The sequence below is a fragment of the Thrips palmi genome, unplaced genomic scaffold (genome assembly GCF_012932325.1).
Source record: "Thrips palmi isolate BJ-2018 unplaced genomic scaffold, TpBJ-2018v1 HiC_scaffold_12, whole genome shotgun sequence".
Classification (NCBI taxonomy): Eukaryota; Metazoa; Arthropoda; class Insecta; order Thysanoptera; family Thripidae; genus Thrips; species Thrips palmi.
In genome coordinates, this window is record NW_023144623.1 from 2,453,283 (window position 1) to 2,473,902 (window position 20,620).

Genomic DNA, 20,620 nt, shown 5'->3' on the forward strand with positions numbered 1-20,620 from the left:
CATGCATGATAACTGACTAAGAAGCACAAGTTAAATTTTGAGATGAACAACAATATTTCCTAAACGAAGTGGAATTTGGAGACAAGTCAAGTGGAACTATGGTCTGCATAAGGTGTTTGTTACTCGGGTGTATTTTCTGGACTGGGCTCTTTTTACCATTTAAGTTCTTAAAATGAAGGGGGGTTAAGTTGACTTGATTCTTTCCACCATAGATACTTAAAAACACAAGTGCTTTATCTGCTATGAAAAATGTGTTCATCGGAGTCATGTTGACTTTCGTTGAGTCGTTTCCATTTGACGCAAAATTGAGAGCGTAAAAGGGGTAAAGTTGAGTTATATCTTATTTAAAAGTGGATTTTCTCCTTACTTGCTGGGGATTAAGTCAAATAATTTGGTGCCATGATGTAATCCATTCTGAGGCACAATAATACAATAAAAATTGAATTTGGTGATAAGTCAACTTGTTCCCTTCTTCCGCTTCCTGGATCAAATACTGCATCACATCCGCTTAATGTCCACTGAATAATAAGTAACGTTCACACCAAAAGCTATCGAGTTGCTAAAAAGTTAGGTAGACCAGAAAATAAAACTTTCAGAAGTTTTCAAAAGTGATTTTTAATTTTCACTTTTCAACGATAATAAATACACAATGGAGACAAAAAAACAAACGTATCTTTTGTTGAAATTATCTGTGCAATAATTAAGTAATTAAAACCATAATAGACCTTCCGAAAATTAGATATTTTCAGTATAAGAACTTAATACAACCGTGGTTTCTTTTCAAGTGACTGTTGGATCAAGGACAGCTTTTCGACGTCCTGCCGCTGGAAACGCTTGGCCTTTTCAATCATGTCACCAATGTCCTTCTCGCTCAGATGTACCTCCAAGGGCGTGATCTGAACCTGGTCTTGACTGTTGGTTATTGGATCAACGGCTGTGACCGTCAACAGGCCATTCCTGTCGATCTCGAAGGTGACGTTGATGGAGGCTTCACGAGCAGGCTTGGGAGGTATTTTCACCACGTACTTCTTGTTCAGGCAGTGGTTCTCCTTAGCGACGAGGCGCTCGCCTTGGTATATCTGAAGCAGAATTGTCACTGATCACGGCTACAGCAAGAGGTCTGATCAACGCGGATCAACGCGTGCATGCAAGTCAACTTTCCGTAACGTTTCAAATTTTTAAAATTACCGGAAATTAAATTTTGAGGACGGGTCTTTCCTGAGGTTAATATTGTGTGTCCCATTGTTCAAGCTCTGTTGCTTCTCGAATGAGGTCAGCAGGAAAACGGTTCAATTATATTAACAGAAAGATTCTACTGAAATTTTGGCGGTTTTCAAATTCTGATGCACTGTTTAAATTCTCCAACTGAAGAATATGGTATACTGGTATGACTTTATCATAGTGAAGCAGGTGATAAATAAGTAGCTCCAAAAGCCCTTTAAAACCAATTCACGTTGTTAATTCAAAAAGTCTCCTAAGCCAAGTGTTTCAACACAAACTATTGATCTGGACATTTCGTACATCCTGAGCTTTCACATAACAAACCGTGAAATAGGTTAAATCAAATTTAAGTCGCCAAATTATCACAACTTTGAACATTTATTCGAGCAACTGACATCGCCATCGCTCAGCAATTAACACCAATGGAACTAAATTTGAAAATGTAGGATTTTAAGTAGAGCCTCTCCGTAAGGCCTTACATCTTGGCTAGGTTAGGTTAGGTTGAACATCTTTTAAAATACACATTTTAAAAACATTTCTGCAAGATTTGGTGTTGCGGGTATTCCGAGGTATTCACATTCATATTTTGTTACTTAAAATACTTCTTTGTGCTGGTAGCATGATCCTGGACGACATGGTAGTCATCTTTCCATTTCATTAAAAAACGATAGAATTTCATTTGGCACACAAAGTTTCTTTGACCAAAGTTGAGACCAGACCTCAAAAAAATTTGGATCACTTCACTTCAACCACCTCTATGGCCTGACCGAAAATATAGACCAGAAACTTTGAACGGCCTAAGACAAAAATAAAAACAAAATTTTTAACTTTTGTCGATTGGACCATAGAAGTGGTTTAAGTGAAGCGTTCTAGATTGAGGTCTGGTCTCAATTCTTGTCAAAGAAACTTTGAGCGCAAGATGAAATTTTAGCCTTTCTTAATAAAATGGTAAAGTCACTGTTCCATAATATCCAGGATCATGCTACCAGCACAAGGAAGTATTTCAAGTTATGAAGGGTGAATGTGCGTACCCAAAACATCAAATCTTTTTTAAAAATTTGAAGGTTTTTTTTTTTATGAAGATAGTCAACCTGACTTTACCGAGATGTAAGGCTTTAATTTTGAACAGCATGACCCTGCAAGGAGTACTTACAAAGCCTGTAATTGAAGTCTGGTTGTCGTAGACGTTGACGTACTTCATGGTGTTTTTGCAGGGGATGGGGCTGTTCCTCTTGATGACCACCGAAAAGGCCCCTCCTTCGAGGTTGACCCCGAGCGACAGCGGGGTCACGTCCCTGAGCTGGACCGCGCTGGTGCCGCCGATCGAGTCCGTCGTGAGGGCGGCGGCGTGCACCGCGGCCCCGTAGGCGACCGCCTCGTCGGGGTTGATGGACCGGCACAGCTCCTTGCAGCCAAAGAGCTCCGACAGCATGGTGCGCACCTTGGGGATGCGGGTGGAGCCCCCAACCAGCACCACCTCGTCGATGGCGTCGCAACCCACCTGTGAAACCGAAATGCAACTTAAAACCTTCAAAGAAAAGCAGCATGTTTTATCAAAGTACTTCGAGCATACATAAGCTTTCAAGGAAAATACCTCGTAATTTGCGAACGATTTCTTTGTACAACAAAGTAAATTAGTAGTTGTACTAAGAAATGTTTCGTAAATTACGAGGTATTTTCTTTGAAAGCTTATGTATGCTCGTAGTACTTTGATACAACAAGCTGCTTTTATTTGAAGGACCAAAAATAGTTCGTGCACTGAGATAATGCACCATACATGCAATGCCATAGCCATATTGCACCTTACGTGCAATGCATCCCGAAAATGCCCTAGGCTAATGCATGGGTGGCGCTATATTCATGGCGTTTGGATTCTCAGTGTGCACACATGAAGCACTTGGGTATCCAGTGCAAGGATCGTTAACTTAAATCACACAGAGGGGTGCTTTTCATCGTCATCATAAACGTTAAAGATGAACCGTAACTCTCGGCAAGTCCATGACAGAGTAAGGATTCTCCAAAGTTTGCTTGTTCAACCGATTTTCAAAGTATACACTTCGTACTGTTCATCGTGTTCAGACCCCACGTGCAGGTCGAGGTGCCAAAAGGACAGGGGGAAACGGAAACGCACCTTTGCATCCGCCAGGACCTCCTTGGAGAGGTCCAGGGTCTTTTGAAACAGGTCAGCGCAAAGGTCTTGGAAAAGGGCGCGACTGATCTTGGTGTTGAAGCCGACACCCTGGCGCGCGAAGTACAAAGCAATGGGCACTTCCGGGAGCGTAGAAAGCTTGCGCTTGGCCAGTTCGCAAGCCTTCCGAAGGTCATGAAGCCCCTGGAGGTCATTGAGCGCCTCCAAGTCTACTCCATGCCGCTCGCGGATCTCCTGCGGGAACAAATCGACAAAGGCAGCCTGTCACAGATAAGTTAAAAAACCTATGGTCGCCTTCCTCTTCCGTTGAAGCTGAATTTGGGCAAGCTAAATACATTCAAACCATAAGGTGTGCTCCTTGTGGAATCACTACGAATCAAGCGTGCAGGTGAACTACAGCATAGTATTTATTACCTTTAGTTTTCCAGCGTTATCCGTCCAGACTTGAATTCAAGCATGACAGGCCTATACGCCCAGATTCCTCATCTTAAGGAGAGGTTCTGGTGAAAATCTTGCCATTTTCCAAACGGATCCCACTGTCATAATTTGTTTCGAATATAAAATCTTTCCTTGAGAAGACTAAAATTTGACTTTTGAAGGCACATGCCAGGCTCTTAACCCAGTCGAAGAGTCTTTTTGAGCCTATTTCGGCTGTACCTTAAAAAATCTTCGTGCGCATACTATTTTGTCGTACTAGGTTGACCTTGACATTTTTCACTTCTTCGATTCATTTTCAAAAGATTCCCGCATGCATAGCTCAAAATTTCCATTAAAATATAAATTGTAAGCTTTGTTAGCTGAAAAGGCCCTAAAATTTGTCTATTTTGTACATTTTTGATCAATTATACTGAAATGCTTGGTTAGGAAGCTTGGGAATAAAAATGATAAGTACATTTTGAGTTGTGCATGCCGGCATCTTTTAAAAATGAATCGAAGAAGTCAAAAATGTCAAAGCAAACCTTTTACGACAAAATAGTATGCGCAAGAAGATTTTTAAAGCTATAGCCTAAATAGGAGAAAAAGGCTCTGCGACGGGGTTCAGGGCATAGAATGTGCCTCCCCAATGAAAAATTTTAATGATAACTTGACAAGACAACAAATTTTTAACATATTTTCACAGTGGGACCTATTTAAGAGAAAACAGCATTTTCATCAGAACCTCCCCTCAATGCATGAAAGAATGCCGATTTGGCGACATTTATGACGTTTGTGCGCATTAATAGGATCTTGTTAAGAAGCTTAACATATTCGTCAAGAGGAAATTGATCGACAACAAACAACAAAAAAACTGTTCACACGCTTATTAATGCGCACAATCGTCCATACGTTATTTAACAAAAACTCCAGTACAAGTCTGAGAGTGTAGTTTTACCAGCGTCACTACTCACCGCGATGCAGTGGCGTAACAGCCGGGTATCGAAGTCCTGGCCGCCGAGGTGCGTGTCTCCACCCGCGGCCACAACCCTGTACTCGGAACCCTCGATGACCATGACGGAGACGTCGAAGGTGCCTCCACCGAGGTCGAACGCGAACACCGTCTTCTTGCTGGCGGACTTCTTGTCCAGGCCGTAGGCGATGGCGGCCGCGGTGGGCTCGTTGATCATGGCCAGCACCTGCAGCCCAGCGATTTGGCCTGCCAACGGGAAATAGGGACAATATTTCTAGAATTGTGCACTCTCAAACTGTTATTGATTTTTGTTCCATTGTTACACTCTCAGACTGTTATTGACTTTTTGTCCTTTGTTAAAGAGTTTCCACAGCAATAAAAAGTACTATTTCCTGAATATCTACGTAAGATTTCGTTCGTCATGTTGACTTAAAGTCAATTGGCTATTTACAAAGAGTAAACACGCAATTGACAAAGAGTCAATACGCAATTGACTTCAAAAATAGTCAATAATTGATGACAATTTAGTCTTTGTAGTGAACAATATTGTAAATTGTTACAAAGGAAATACAACATATTATTGCTGCTTAAAGAATTACGTAAGCAAAGGACAAAAAGTCAATAATTGTGAGAAAAAAAGTCAATACGAGTCTGAGAGTGTGTCAAGTATGTACAAATTGTACTGGGTTTAAGTATGCAAATTTGTACATGAATAAGGTACAATTTCATAAATGCTTGAGCACATTATGGAAATGGACCGCAATTTATGAATTCAACACTGCAGGAAATAACCACAACAAAAGTACACAAATTTCTGGCAAATTTTTTATCAGGTTTTTATTGTACTTTCAAAGAACAACAATTGTTGTACAAAGTACAATGGAACCGGCATGACGAGTGCTGGGCAGTGCAGGCCTCGTTGTGGTTTGTACAATTCTCGTTGTACTTTCTACAATCCCTGTTGTACTTTTATTGTACAGTTTTTGTTTTGTACATTTGTTGTACTATCCACACTTTTTCTTGCAGTGAATATTCAAATATGACAACAGTTATGGATAACAAGTCCATTAGGCATGGATAAGAAGTCCAGATCGAGGCATGGACAAGAAGTCCATAGGCATGGACAGGAAGTCCATAGGCATGGACAGGAAGTCCACGGGCATGGACAAGAAGGCCACAGGCATGGACAGGAAGTCCAGGCATGGACAAGGAGTCCGTAGGCATGTAGGGTGAACCACCAAAGTCCCTAATTTAATCACATCTTCAGCACTTGCTACTTCTCTACGCAGCACACTTGCAAATGCGTCCTTGGCTAGTTTGCATATTTAACTGTGTACTTGCCTGTGTCTCAGAAACTTTACAAGCATGCTAAAAGCGGCCGAATAACGCCGTTTTCAGGGAGAATCTTCTGGACTCACCCGCGACCCTGGTGGCCTGCCGCTGACGCTCGTTGAAGTAAGCGGGGACAGTGATGACGGCCCTGCTCACTGGCTCGCCAAGCGCGCTTTCGGCCGTCTCCTTCAGATTCCGTAGTACCATCGCAGAAATCTGGAAAAGGGGGGGGGGACCATAACGGATAATGTGCGGAAAATGGGGTACCAGAAAGTTCGGGCTCTCCGAGTCATTACGGTACTCCGCAGACCCTGTCCTATGTGGATCTCCTGTAAACATGAACATACTTAATGACTCATGCACCATTTTCAACGAGACGTCACAGCTTTTGGTGCAAATGAACTCTTTGTACAATGAAGGGACGAAAAATTGCACATATTACCCCACTGGTGTGCAAAATCGCGCTAACTTGCACAAAAAGTTTCATCAGCTCAAAAAAAATAAGATGTCTAATACAAAATTTGCACAAAAACGTTTAGTGTGCACGCAAAACGTGTCCTTAATTTCCGTACAGCTGAAGCGTTTACTGACAAGTAGTTTACCCGACCGCGTTTGTCGAACAAGGCTTGCGACGAATGTCTCGCATGGCCTGTTTCACAATCCACGCTGGCGTACAACAACCTTGGACCTAGAAGTGGCTACTGCGGGGTAGGCATATAGGCTTGACCATTAAGTCGGCTAATTTATAATTGTTGCAATGCTAGGCTGTCTCCGCTCCCAACACTTGTGCGACCGCTACTTCTATAAAACGAGTCTTGCCTTTGATCTAAGAAATACAACATCTTGACCCTTTCACATAATTTTATACAGTGTGCTGCCGATCTGAATAAGGAAAGGCCTATCATCGCCGAGACCGCCCCTGTCTCCAAGTCGGTAAGTGCCATCCATCTGAGAAAGCTCATACTATTTGTGCGAACCGAGTGTCTCCGGCTTAAATACTGAGACCATGTCCAGCTGGATGTGTGAGACACTTTGCGCGTGGCCCGATGTCTCAACGGACTACCCAGCGTGGTGCAAAATCTCTACGAGGGCAAGCCATAGGAGGCATGTGTGCACAAACCGTGACTGACAGAATGATCAGACAAATGAAAATGTCTCAACCTTGCAACGTGGAGCAAACGGCTTACACTTCGTAGCCGAAATTAAATGGAAAGCCTAATCATCGAAATACGGCGAGACAGCCGACAGTCTTGCCAAGTCTTGGTCAGACCTGAAGTCTCGCCTAAATTTGGTCAGACGAAAATGTCTCGTCACAAAATGGAGAAGCCTTTCACGGTGCAGGTAGCACGGAAAAGTATGACCATGATACGGCGAGACGAAAATGTCTCGACACAAAATGGCGATACATTTGTGTCTGACCGAATTTTGGCGAGGGTTTCAGGTCTGGCCAAAAATTTGGAAATACCCTTTTGTCTCGTCTCTGGCTACCAGTCTGACTTTCGGCATCGTAGTGGAGGTCCCGATTAACAATTCACCAGACACGGTCCGCACGTTTTCCGTTGTTTCTTCTATCAGTGTATGCGGTGCCACAGTCACTCACCTCCTCCGGGGCAAAGACCTCCTTCTTGTCACCGGCGTCGACCAGGATCCACGGCGCGCCGCTCTTTTCCACCAACATGAAGGGCCAGATTTTCTGGTCATCCTGTACATGGCCGTCCGTCCAGGATCGACCGATTATTCGTTTGGCATCTGTGGTATACAAACAAGAATGAAATGAATAATTGGCTGAGAAATGCCAAAATTTAAAAGTGCTATCAAACAACTTTGCTATGGTGTTGTGTGTGTGTGTGTGTGGTGGGGGGGGGGGGGCTAAAGCAAGCCTTATTTAAGGTTTCGGACACTGTGGCAAAAAGCTACGGAAAATTCTGTTAACAACTCGTAGCCCCCTTATCAATATTCTCCGTAGGCTCTTACAGTATTTTCCGTAGGACCGCACAGTATTCTCCGTGGGACTATAGTCTTCCTGGTCCTACGGAGAAGACTGTGCGGACTTACAGAGAATACTGTACGGCCCTACGGAGAATACTGTAAGAGCCTACGGAGAATATTGATAAGCGGGCTATGGAGAATCCTGGCAAAAAAATTAACAGAATTTTCCGTACCTTTTTGCCACAGTTGAAACGCGCTGAAACAGGAATTTTACGCCGCTAGTGCATTGTTGACGATACGCCTGCGGCGCGCTCATTCAGCCATAGTACCAGCTGGTACCGAGGGGAACAGTATGAGACCGATCAAGAGCCTGCCAGAATGGCTTTACAGCCGCTGGACGGCCCGGGTTTTTGAAGGGCAAAGATTGGTAGTTTTCAGCACGATTAGGCTTAAGTAGTGCGTCGTCTCAGACGCTAAAGGCCAAAACCGTTTCAAAACGAGAATTTTTTTTAGTGAGAATGATAAACACACCCGTACTCAACAGTACAGCAGAACGCTAAATGATTCACTTTCGTAAAATGTGCATGCCAAAATAACAGTTCTTTACAAATTACAAAAGGTGAAGGTCTAAGTAGACCCGTTCCGGGGACCTGGGGCCCGGCAGCGGGGAAACCCCCCCGCGGCGGCCCCGCGTTTTGGGCCCCGCCGTTTCCAGGGAACCCACGACGGCCCGGGGGTTCCCCCCAGCCAATGTCATTTGGAAAAGGGCCCAAAAAATTGGGGTTTTCGGGAACTTTGCCACCACCAAACGTGGTTTCCGGGGGCACCCCAAACCACCGGGCCCCAAAAAAGGGGGACCAACCCTTCTGGGGGAAAACAAAAAAAGAGCAAAGGGTTTTTGAAACCCCTTTTTAGGGGGAAGTCCGGGGTTATTAGAAAGAACCAAAAAGCCAATTTAAAGGGGACTTCAACCAACCCCCCCCGAATGGGGGGGGTTTCCCTTTCCCCCTTTTTCCCCCAAAAACCAAAACCATTTTTGCCCCAAAGGGTTTTTTGGGGTGGTTTTTCCCCTTACACTCTCAGCACGTTATTGACTTTTTAATCATTTTGTCTAGTATACTTATGCAAGTAATTTGTGCAACCATAATACGTACTATTCCTTCTTTAAAGAACTACTTAGGAAATATTAAAAAAATGTACTGAGAATTTTGTTTTGTACTAATCTTTCAAAGGAAATTAGTCATACTTACTTAGAACATGTTAAGTATTGTTGTTCATACGAATACGTAATTGATGAGGAAAAAGTCAGTAACGTGCTGAGAGTGTTAAGTGCCTCATACTCCCTTGATCAATGGTGTGTTAATTTTGGAAAATCTCAATAAGTTTCGGGGTTATTCCAGTTTTCAGTTTTGATGCCAATTTAGTGGTGATAGAGCAAGCTGCCACGTTTTACCTCATGAGAATGAATGAGTCACCACCAACCACCCTTCAAATGGGTGATTCAACTTTGGGTGACGAAAAATTCACCGTAACATACGAATAACATAGGTCAAATTTCACTTTAAGACAGTTACACTCTCATTCCAGGAACGCGACATCACGTTGAAACGAATGCGACAAAGTGTCACGTTCCTTTGAGCATTGTGTCACATTCGTTCGAACGTGAATAAGCTAATTTTAGGCTAATTCACATTCAAACGAATGTGACACAATGCTCAAAGGAACGTGACACTTTGTCACATTCATTTCAACGTGACGTCACGTTCCTGGAATGAGAGTGTCTTGAGAGTTTCTTGTCTTCGATGACTTTCATTTGAGTGAATCAATAAAACACCCTAGCTCTCCGTCGCGGGGCACTCACTTGAAGGAGCTTCGCGAACAGCCGAAGACTCGGGAACAACTGAAGACGTGGTGGGCAGAGTCTCCTTCTTGCACGAGGCAAGATGGCCCCGCCAAACACCCGCTGACATGTTACCGCGGGACATGTTGCACACCTGACACTTCTTGACAAGCGTCATTCTGCTCACCACTTCCGAATGAATGCGAGCATATCGTGGAGCCGAATTAAACCTGACGACACTGCAATCAAACAGAGGTGAGTTGAAACTTGTGAAGAAATGCAGAACAGGTCTGGGCCAGAACCGCTTCTGCGCATGCGCAGAGTGGAGAGAGAGAGAGGGGGGGGGGGCGTATGCGCACTGCGAGAAAAGATCACGGTAAATCCTGTACTGATTACTCCAGACTTCACCGTCCTTTTTTTAACAGGTAAAACCGTCGTTTTTTTACAGGCAATTCCGTACTTTTTTTTACAGGCAACACCGTACTTTTTTTACAAGGAATCCCGTACTTTTTTACCCGGCAATCCCGTACTTTTAATACCTATCAAAAACTGCTATAATTTATTTCAGTCGGTTGACCCTCGTTTTTCAAGATTCTGATGTACATAACTGGTGAAGTCGGACTCCTGGACCCCCCTTCCGACCACTCGTTGAAAAGGTCTTGACGAGACCTATCGAAAGGTGCAATAAAATTTTTCAGTCGGTCGACCCCCCTTTTTTCAAGATTCTGATGTGGACAATTCGTGGGAGCGGCCTTTGTTGGGACCAGATCTGGTCCTTCCTACGGCATGCACTGTACGAAAGAACGGTAACTACTGTTAAAAAACTACGGAATATTTTGTAAAACAAGTACGGAAAATACTGTAGACTGTACGGTGGATACTGGTTTTTGAAGTACGGTAAAGTTTGGCAAAAAAATTATCCAGGATTTACCGTCATTTTTCCTCAGAGTGCGCAGAAGCCGTTTTGGTTCTAACTTTTGATCTTTGACTTCCGTTCCAGGGATTCGTTAAAATACCCTATCGGTACGCGATCATGCACTGAAGTAGAGAAAAACGACCAGGAGCAGTCTCTCGGACGGAAGTATTTCAAATTTCACTCTCATTCCCGCGGGTCGTGACTTCTCGTCTGCGTTTCGCTAAACACTTCCAATATAAGAGCACATTTCAGAAGTACGAATGGTAGATGAGAGGTAATAAAGTGTAAACCTGAGAATCGTTGGGAAAGGTTAAAACCTGAGAATCGTTGGGAAAGGTTACGCTGTATGATGCGATGGTGGGCACTGGCCCAGCGTAACATTGCGTGGGAGTCAAAGAGTGCTCAAAAGTGCGTTACGAAATTCATGAACGGCCCCGTCCCGGAATGAGAGTATAAAAGTGTAACCTTACGTATCCAATTGTACGAAGTATTTGGTGCTAACTCGGCGCTTTGATGTGACCTCAAGGTTGGTCGGTAGATCAGAACGTGTAGTGATTACACCTTCTAGACGTTGTGGCCCAGGATACGACGTACTTCCACCTGATACTATTTATTCCGTGAATGTTGTGCTGAACTCTCCTAGGAACGTCAACCGTTTGGAGTGTGGCTGGAGACTTTACTGTCCTTGACGTTTCGTTCAAATCTACAGGGCGACGATTCTACTGAGGTTCCTGCATAATGAGTTCACCAACAGCCATGAAGCCCGATATGGAAGAGGATGGTTTGGTTGCTCCCATTGAGTCCCAGGTTGGCAAATCTGAAAGATTCTTGAATAAATCTCTTGAACATTGACGGCTGTTAATCGCACTAAATAAACATTGCCTTCTCCGCCATTGTATTGCAAACTCTCTTACGAACTATTTTCTTCGCATTGCGAAGTATTTCTTTGCAACTTGCAAAGAAAATGCTTAGCAACGTTACTAACCAGTGCTCCGTAACGTTGCAAACTTTTTTCTTCGCAACTTACGAACTATTTCTTTGCAATGCGAAGAAAAAAGTTCGCAAGGGAGTTTGTATTACAATGCCGGAGAATGCTTTGTACTGCAAAGTACGTACTTTTTTTTGCAAGCTTTTCTGAGTGCGAGCATGATTCAAGAAAAGAGATGTTTAAAATGTGACGGCAAATAGCGTAAGTTTCTGTATTTTACGGTACACACTAAATGTCATGGGACTTTTTTTGTCCCATGAATTATGCAATTTTAAGCACATCCGGTGGTGATGCAATGTTGTGTCAGCCAGGCGGGACAAATTGTCTAGTGAAAGTACAATTTGAAGTAAGCGTCAGACAAAATGTGTCGCCAGACAGGATCATAATTGTATCAGCGTCGGATGTGCTTAAAATTGCATAAACCATGGGACGAAGTCCCATGACATTTAGTGTATACAACGGAGAAAATGTCAAAATCAAAATGAAGAGAACCACTTAGTCCCTCGTGTTGTGATTGCTTAAGGTGATGTTACTTTGGCATGGTCATGGTGCCTTCTCTTAAGTCTTCGAGATTAGAGTTATGGACTCACTGCCTCCTCCCTCCCTCTGGAGGCTTCACGTTGTCCGCAGACGCCTGCGCCCCCTGCGGAACGTCCCGTGAAAATGATTTCCTGAACGCGTTTTTGCCCCAAGGACTATGTTATTTGAGTGATCACCTGAAAGAGCAGCGTATCTTGATAGGGAATCACACGGTATATGAACTGGTATGTACGAATACCGCAGTTTTCCATGCTATGTTTACTACGTCTTATTCGTTAGAATGTAAATTTTGTCTCGGTCGTTTCAGCACGATGTCACATTTGTTTAAAAGTTGATCTACGATCAAAAGGATGCGACATCGTATTCAAAAGAACGTGACAGAATTCAAATTCTGACGAATATGACGTGATCTTCGATGAATTGCAGTGTTTGAGATCATCGATTGTATGCCTCTGTTTCACCAGTATTACTGAGTTCAGCAAAACGTTACGCTGGCACAGACCAGACCCACCCTTACAAGCTGAGTCCACCAAAAATTTCAATTTGTTTCGTTGGCTCGTATTAGTCTTTGGGAATGTAAAAGTCCTGATCAATATCCAATTTTGGACGAGATCTACCTTATCACCCCAATTTGGGCAAGGAAACTTTCCTTGCCCAAATTCGGTTGAGGAAGTCTTCCTTTATGGCTCCACAGTATTATGACCCAAATTCGGGTGAGGAAACCTTCCTACATGGCTCCATAGTATTATGACCCAAATTTGGGCAAGGAAATCTTTCTCATCTAAATTTGGGTGATAGAGAATTCCTCACCCAATATTTTAGCCATGATCATGACTCTTTCATTCTCAGTGGTGGCAGTTTGTGTGTGTTGAGTGAGTGCCTGCTGTTGCAGGTGGACGCTCCCCTCCTGCTTCTACCGTGGGAGCTGCTTGTGCGCATTTGCCACGGGGTGTACGCCTGGGACCTGTTCCACCTCGGCCAAACATGCCGTCGCCTGCGTCAAGTGACTCGCCACTGCGATGCTTGGAAATTCATCACGTACCCCGACGTAAGTGTTAAATCAGGGCCAGAGCCGGGCAAAGCCGGACACCACTCCGTACACTGCTGAAAATAAAAAGGTTAGAATTCATACGTACACTCCCACGGGAGTGCGGGAGTGCACGTGAGAGTACACGCTGCGCTGTATTGATTGTAACTGATTGATTGCTCAGTACACTGAGCACACTTCTGAGTTTGCAGAGTGGCGTGGCCACCCTAACTTTAAACTTGTTTGTTCAAAATACATCTTTTAATCGTTTTTAAATTTCTTTCAGTATCTGGATACGACGATGTCGATGCCCGTGTACCATCCACTCGACTCGAGAGAGCTGTGGGCCCTGCTGCACCGCGATGACACGATGCCCCTGCTGCGCGTCGCGCCCGCCTTGGACACCCTCAGGCTGCGCTTCCGCTGGCCGCCTGTAGATTTCCTGCAGTACACGAAGCAGGTCAGTATGCAAGCGTGGATCTAGACGCTGTCTATGTGGGAAAAGCAGGGTTTTCGACAAAGGTTGTCCAAATCAAACGAAACTTTGGTTTTGGGTTCTCCTCAACCCAAAGACATGTAAAAATAATTTTGATTTTTTTTTCGACAAGTTTTGTTGAAATAGGAATATTTTTAATTTTACTCAAAAGACGCACGAATTGGTTTTAAAAAAAAGTTTTCAGAGATCAATCAACAAGGAATTTTTGAGTTGTGTCCCATGTCTTGGTCTTGCTCAGTTTAATTGATGAACCATTTTACGTTAAGTGTTTTTCTCATTTTTACCCAAACAAAATTCCAAAATGCCCCTTTGCCTATCTATTTGATTATAACTGGTGCCAAACTGAAGATATTTTAACTTTCTAAGCCTCCTTGCTGACCAAACACACTATTTTGCTCCCCAACTTCACAGTGTGTCGTGGAATACCATAACAGGTCATTTAACTTCAGGAGTTAAGTTGAGTTGATTATTTTTACATAAGGTAGATTCACAAAGACACAAGTTGAGTTATCTCCTTTTGCTATTCTGTGCAATGGAGTTATGCGGACTTCGGTTGAGTTACCTCCATTTTCCGATAAAATTTAGACCGTCAAAGGGGTCAAGTTGAGTTCTATCTATTTTTTATGTGGATGTTCTCCTAAACTGTTAAGAATTAGGTCAAGCAATTCGGTGTAGTGATGCAAACCATCCTGAGGCACAATAATAAGATAAAAACCCAATTTGGAGATAAGTCGAATTATTCCCTTCTTCCGCTTCCTGGATCAAGCAGGTCCGTGTCTTCGAGGTGGTGTGGCCATCGCCGCGCTTCGAGGAGCCGCCCGAGCCATGGAGACTGGCTCGCACTCTGCAGCACTACAAGGGCCATCTGCAGGAGGTCCGGCTGGACCGCATGTTGTACGGCTGCCTGCTCAAGGACATTGATGCCCTCGGAATCAAGGAGCTGTACATCGCGGACAATTTGGTAAGGAGAAAACTATTGAAAATGGGACAGGAAGTGCACCGCAAAGAGCAAGGACCAAGCCTACGCTGCATAGCGTTGACTTGTGGACTGAACTGGCCTGGGCTTGCGAGCATACACCCTTTTCTTCCGGTGTTGTCAACAGTGTAGGGTGTATCCCGGCAGCACCAAGACCATCACTCAACTCAAGTTTGACGGGGACCAGATCGACGGCGACGCCCTGGCCGAGGTGCTGCTAGGCTGTCGTGAAACCTTGATGTCGTTCAGGATGTACGCCGCGTTTGTCCACAAAAACCCCTGGGCGCACGTTGAGGACGAATCGGGAGTTAAGGTGTGCCAAGCGCTGAAGCAGTGCACCAACCTGGAGGTTAGTGTGCTCACTTTTTATCAGGGGCGGTTCCAGCATTGCCTTTCGGAAGAGGCCATGACACATCTTTTGCCTACCTTCAGGCGGAGTGTCCACTGAGAATGAAGGTCTTGATCAATACCCGTGCATTGCACATGTAATTTTGGGCGAGGTATACTTATCACGATCCTCGCCTAAATTTGGGTGTCAGATACGAGGGGTAAATCACTCTGCGTTCTCGTGTACACATGAGTACATCTGTACGGGTGAGTAGTACACCCTGCTTGCTTTACTCATCAATTTCACATTTGCAAACATTTTATTGCTTCATTTAGCGTTTTTAACGGCTTTCAACGCCAAATTGGTCGAAAAACTAGTGAATTTCGCCCTTTTTAAACCAGTGAGTACACCGAGTGGCCAAATTTGTACACATGAGTGCACTAGTTGTGATTGACCCCTCGATCAGATACGTGTATGGCCACCTGGTATTAACTCCCAAATTTGGGTGAGGAAACCTTTTTCACCCAAATTTAGGCGATAAAGAACTCCTCACCCAAAATTAGGGGCCAATGGCCTCCCTGCAGACGCCCCTGTTTTTGGTCTCCTCTATGTTAGCTCCTTAACACCCAAACGTTTCTGAGGGTTACACTCTAATGTTCTACAGTGGAGATTCTCCATAGTATGGTGAAAATGTTCCATATTATGGTGGTGCAGCTGACTTCGCAACAAACCATTCAGAATTCACTGTACCTTATAGATATTTTGACGAATTTCGTTGCTATTATGGAGAAAATCTTCACCATATTATGTTGGTGCAGCCTTTCACCGTAAGACATTTACAGTGTACGTCCATGCGCTGCATGCAGGTAGCCAAGATCACCACATGGGGCGATGTGACCATGCTCGGCTCCTTCCCCAAACTGCGCAAGCTGACCCTGTGTGACTTCGGGTGCGACGCTCCCGCCCTGAACTTCTTCAGGTCCTCGCCCGTGATGGGTGGGCTGGAGTCTCTGTCCCTGCGCCTGGGCTTCTATGCTCACCGCGGCGTGCTTCGGGCCGTGGCAGAGGGCTGCCGCAACCTCAGGTGCGTTTGTAAGGCCCCAAAAGATTCAAGGTTACTTGCTTTATTGTCTTATTGTACCACAAAAGACTTTATAATTAATGTTTTGTGCGGTAACTCAAATGAAACTGAAAGTTATAATGGTTTTATTGTTCTCCAAAGTGCCTTTTGTCGTAATTTTTATCACGATTTTTTTGCCAACTTTTTATTGCTTTTTCTTTGTTGGCACTATCACCCAAACAAAAGTAATACTTTCACTGCTAAATTTAGCTTTGAATTTTTGGAGCAGATTGTGTCTATCATTGCCAATAATTGTAATCATTTTTTTATATTGCACAATATGGCCAGTGGTTATTGCAGTTTCATTGACAGTGTGCCCTCGTTGTCCAGGCTGCTGCGCCTGATCCCAGACCAGGCAGTGGAGTCGCGCGGCCTCATGGCGTCAGTGGATCTGCCGTCGGACCTTCACTTGATCCTGGGCCGTCTAGTGGACCTGGACACGCTGGCCATCTACGAGGCGCGCCTGCGCAGCACGGTGTTGGACGGACTGGCAGGCGGGGCGCTGCCTCTCTTGCGAAAGCTGCTTCTGCACGGCTGTGGGGTAAGGCTTAACCACCACGAGATTGCACTAATACGAGCAAATTTTTAGGTCAAAGATACCACAGTGCCATCGGGGCGGTAGTAAATAGTAGTAATAAATTATCTAGAGGTAGGTTGGGGAAGAAAAGTACAGGGTAAGAAAAAAAACGCCCCCCTTGTGGCCTACTCACTGTTAAATTTTTTTACTGAAAGTTCATAATTTTTGGTAAGAAGTCGATTTACTTACATTCAGTCTGAATTTTCATACCAAAACTTTCATACTTCGAGGTCTTAAAGTTTCCGACGACGTTAGTCTAAATTTTCAGATCACTATGTTGTATGAAAAATGAAACCAGTCAGTCAATTTTATCAGACTAAGTTGTACGAAGAACATGAACAGTCGCACTAATAAATACCACTCTGTAGAGTGGAGCACAAATCGGCGAACTTTTGCACCCACGTAATTTGCTTAATTTTTCATCGTACTACGCGTGAATTTCATCGTCCATCGTCTTACGCATGAATCTTATTGTAGTACGTATGGTCTCATTTCAACGTATGCTACGATGGCCCTTTCATTAAAAGAATCTGAGGTGTGTAACAAGCTGCCTCAGTTGAGCTGCGCCCCGTCTCCTGACACTGAGTTGTTTATGTTCTCCTTGTTCATAGTTGACGCCGAAGGCTAGATCCGCGTTGGACTCGTTGCGAGCCCGCCGCCCGGACCTGGCCGTGGTGGAGAAACACCCTCAGGTTGCGGTGCGCGAGAAGGACAACCACTGGTTGGCCTTCTCTGAGCGCTGCTACGCGGATGCCTGCGACGTGGACTCGAACTCCGAGAACTCTGACTCCGCCTCAGACTCCGACGATTCAGAATCGGAGGACGAAGACCCCATCCCGGGCGACCACGACTACGACACTGAGCTTGACACGGTCGATCCGCACGCAGACGTGGAGCGTCTAAGCAGCTTTCTAGTAAGGCGCTTCTTCAGAAAAATTCGATTCCGTAGCCAGTGCGCGGAGGAACTGAACATCCCATGTTTTACTTCAAATACCGTCTGCCTAGGCATAACAACCATCAAAAGTTCCGTGGCCTCAGCGGTTCATTACAGGTTAGATGTTGAAGCCTGTGCATGCAGCATTTAAAGTAAAATATGGGGTGTACAGTTTTTCCCCGCACTGACCCTCCTTGACCTTTCCTTGACTTTCCACGGCCCAATTCGAGTTTTCCCTGGCCTTCAGACGATCACGCTCTGCAAACTAAACAATGTACTCCACTGCAAACCTAACTGTCTACTAAGTACACACTTACAAATGCATGCTTGCAAGTACACACTTACAAACGCATCTTGGCGCCGTATAACTCAATGCGTCAAGCATGCGTTTGTAAGTGTGTACTTGCCAACATTCATTTGTAAGTGTGTACTTGGCCAATCATACGTTGCAAGCATGCATTTGTAAGTGTGTACTAAGTAGACATTTAGGTTTGTAGTGTCGGTACACTCTCTTTGAAGTGTGCTCACGAGTACATTCTCTTCAGCGTGTACTTATGAGTAATGAGTACGCTCCCACGAGCGTGTTCTCAAATAAGTACACCTTCAGCTGCCTTTATTGCTTGGCGTCCTAAATGTGTGTCTTCTAAGCACACTTTCCTTGGAGTGTGCTTATCTGAGTACACTCTCGTTGGAGTGTACTTGTGAGTACACGCTGAATGGAGTGTACTGATAACACGGTTGAGTTTGCAGAGCACCTTCAGTTTTGAATCAAGCACAGGAGTTGCGCAGCGCTCCGATCATTGTAGCGTCAGAACTTTTACAAAATTGTCCCAAAACAAATTAATTGTGATGGAATGGAGCTAATCCGTTTTTGTCGTGCTTGTTCTAGGATCCATCGGACACGGAATGCGATGGTAACGACTGTGGTTCATCCAGTTCCTCTGATTAAATTTACTACTCATGCACTCTTATAGAGTTTTGTGCCATTAAGACAGAAAAAATGTCTAGTTTGTTTTCGTTATTTTTTTTTTCAAATTGTTTTTTATTTGTAGAAATGGTTATTTACTTATGGCTGTTGACCGTTACTGTAGCAATTAAGGTTTTTCCTATTAAAACTGAAAAGGAAAAAAACCCAACCCCAACCAAAGGGGACGCGGCCCCTTGGATAGGGCGGTCCCCTGGAAACCCCCGGAAAATCCCCTTTCAAACCCAAATTCCCTTTGGAAAACGGCCGCATTTAAGGTTCAAAAAATCTCCCCTTGCATAAGACTAAAAAACCCTTTCCCAAAATTTTTTTTAAAAAGGGAGGTGCCGAACTCATTAAATTTTAAAATCCCCCAATATGTTAGGGGGTTTTCCCCCAAAACCCACATTTTGCCTAACTGGCAGGCTGATTTATAGGGCCTTGTGGTCTGGAGGGCGGATCCCCAAGTCCATAGGGCTGATCCCCAAGTCCAAAGGGCCGATCCCTAAGCTCATAGGGCCGGTCCCCAAGTCCATAGGGCCGGTCCCTAACTTGATAGGGCCCGGCCCTGGCTGAGCCCTTCCCAAGGGGCCAAGCCCTTTCTCGGATAGGGCTTGGCCCCTTGGGAAAAGGGACCGTCCCTTTAAAATCATGGGGATTCTTTCCCTTGGGGAGGTAAAAGTAACACGAGATATTTACTGTTTAGTCCAAGCTACGCTGCGCTAGCAATCGCAACTAGGTTCAGGTTCACTGAGAAAATAATTTCCGCTCCTGCACCAAATCTCCGGTTTTCACCATCAAAATGTGTTCCATCCGTCAATTACTGAAGCAGACATCAAAATTAAGGAGGTAATCCAAAGCGATACAATTCTGCATTGCCGATGAAGAGCCGTAGAGAATCTTGCCTTAAAAAAAAGTGGATTTAAAGAAGAGAAAAGTAGGGTAATGTCCGTAACTCATTAAATAAATTAAAACTTTTCGTGTCAGCCTAATAGTTAAGAATTATAGGCTTACGAAAACGAAGTGAGGCTGTATGTTGTATGTTGCAACATTGCACATTTATTCGTTTCAACGTCATCCTGAATGATAAATTTGGCGCCTCAGTTGACACATTTGCAGGGTTCCTTAACTTATCCCAATAGGGCATCTCAACGTTATCGTATGCGTCGAAGTTATTACCCGTAACTTATGACTTCTTTTGAACACTAGGAGAAATAATGAAGATTGTGGCTGTTAAACCTAATGCCACTCTCCACTGTTTACCGAAAGAAGGTGTTTACCGTACCCTGGGATACAGTAGACACCGTACCTGAAAGAACGGCGTTCACTGTATCCAGGGAACCTGCATCCACTGTACTTGGAAACTTTTCAGACACGGCATTCAGTATAACTGTAAGATAAAGGCGAAATTCCAAAATCGCGATAGGAACGTTTCGATGACGGAAATGAATTCATCTCAACAAGACGAACAAAAAATGATAAGCATGTTATGGGCTCAGACTCGAAATTCAACAGATATCGGCATCAAAAGTCTAAAAAAGTAGAATTTTGGAACGTAATTTGATGAGTCCTATGTTAGGGGTCCAAAAATCCTTCTTTTTTAGACTTCTGATCACGATTTCCACTGAATTACGAGTCTGAGACCATAACATGCTTATCATTTTTTGTTCGTCTTGTTGAGATGAATTCATTTCCGTCATCGAAACGTTCCTATCGCGATTTTGGAATTTCGCCTTTATCTTACAGTTATACTGAATGCCGTGTCTGAAAAGTTTCCAAGGTACAGTGGATGCAGGTTCCCTGGATACAGTGAACGCCGTTCTTTCAGGTACGGTGTCTTCTGTATCCCAGGGTACGGTAAACACCTTCTTTCGGTAAACAGTGGAGAGTGGCATT

General features: G+C 44.2%; 2 protein-coding genes and 1 long non-coding RNA gene across 16 annotated transcripts; 1 reads left to right on the forward strand and 2 right to left on the reverse strand.

Annotated features, from left to right (window-relative positions):
* Positions 1 to 722: 722 nt before the first annotated feature.
* Positions 723 to 7,843, reverse strand: LOC117640178 (heat shock 70 kDa protein cognate 4-like). Its single transcript, XM_034376475.1, has 6 exons — positions 7,690 to 7,843; positions 6,176 to 6,305; positions 4,759 to 5,003; positions 3,353 to 3,604; positions 2,375 to 2,722; positions 723 to 1,079 (listed from the first exon to the last, which is right to left on the reverse strand). The coding sequence occupies exons 1-6, from the start codon at positions 7,765 to 7,767 to the stop codon at positions 759 to 761; spliced, it is 1,374 nt and encodes a 457-aa protein (XP_034232366.1). The 5' UTR covers positions 7,768 to 7,843; the 3' UTR covers positions 723 to 758.
* Positions 7,844 to 9,958: 2,115 nt separating this feature from the next.
* Positions 9,959 to 12,451, reverse strand: LOC117640179. Of its 7 annotated transcripts, XR_004587402.1 has the most exons (4): positions 12,255 to 12,341; positions 11,891 to 11,908; positions 11,245 to 11,591; positions 9,959 to 10,097 (listed from the first exon to the last, which is right to left on the reverse strand). It is a non-coding gene; the product is annotated as an uncharacterized LOC117640179 (long non-coding RNA). The 7 variants fall into 7 exon arrangements; XR_004587405.1 differs by lacking the exons at positions 11,891 to 11,908; positions 12,255 to 12,341 and adding an exon at positions 12,353 to 12,451; XR_004587403.1 differs by lacking the exon at positions 11,891 to 11,908 and having other exon boundaries at positions 12,255 to 12,396.
* LOC117640176 lies at positions 9,978 to 18,889 on the forward strand. Of its 8 annotated transcripts, none has more exons than XM_034376467.1 (10): positions 9,978 to 10,113; positions 11,484 to 11,581; positions 13,195 to 13,350; positions 13,616 to 13,789; positions 14,592 to 14,786; positions 14,929 to 15,150; positions 15,996 to 16,213; positions 16,580 to 16,790; positions 17,438 to 17,740; positions 18,650 to 18,889. In XM_034376467.1, exons 2-10 carry the CDS (start codon positions 11,513 to 11,515, stop codon positions 18,707 to 18,709), a joined length of 1,608 nt encoding a protein of 535 aa, XP_034232358.1. In that variant the 5' UTR covers positions 9,978 to 10,113; positions 11,484 to 11,512; the 3' UTR covers positions 18,710 to 18,889. The 8 variants fall into 8 exon arrangements, with proteins under 8 accessions (XP_034232358.1, XP_034232359.1, XP_034232357.1 ...); XM_034376468.1 differs by lacking the exon at positions 9,978 to 10,113 and adding an exon at positions 10,920 to 11,048; XM_034376466.1 differs by lacking the exon at positions 9,978 to 10,113 and adding an exon at positions 11,149 to 11,300.
* Positions 18,890 to 20,620: the final 1,731 nt, after the last annotated feature.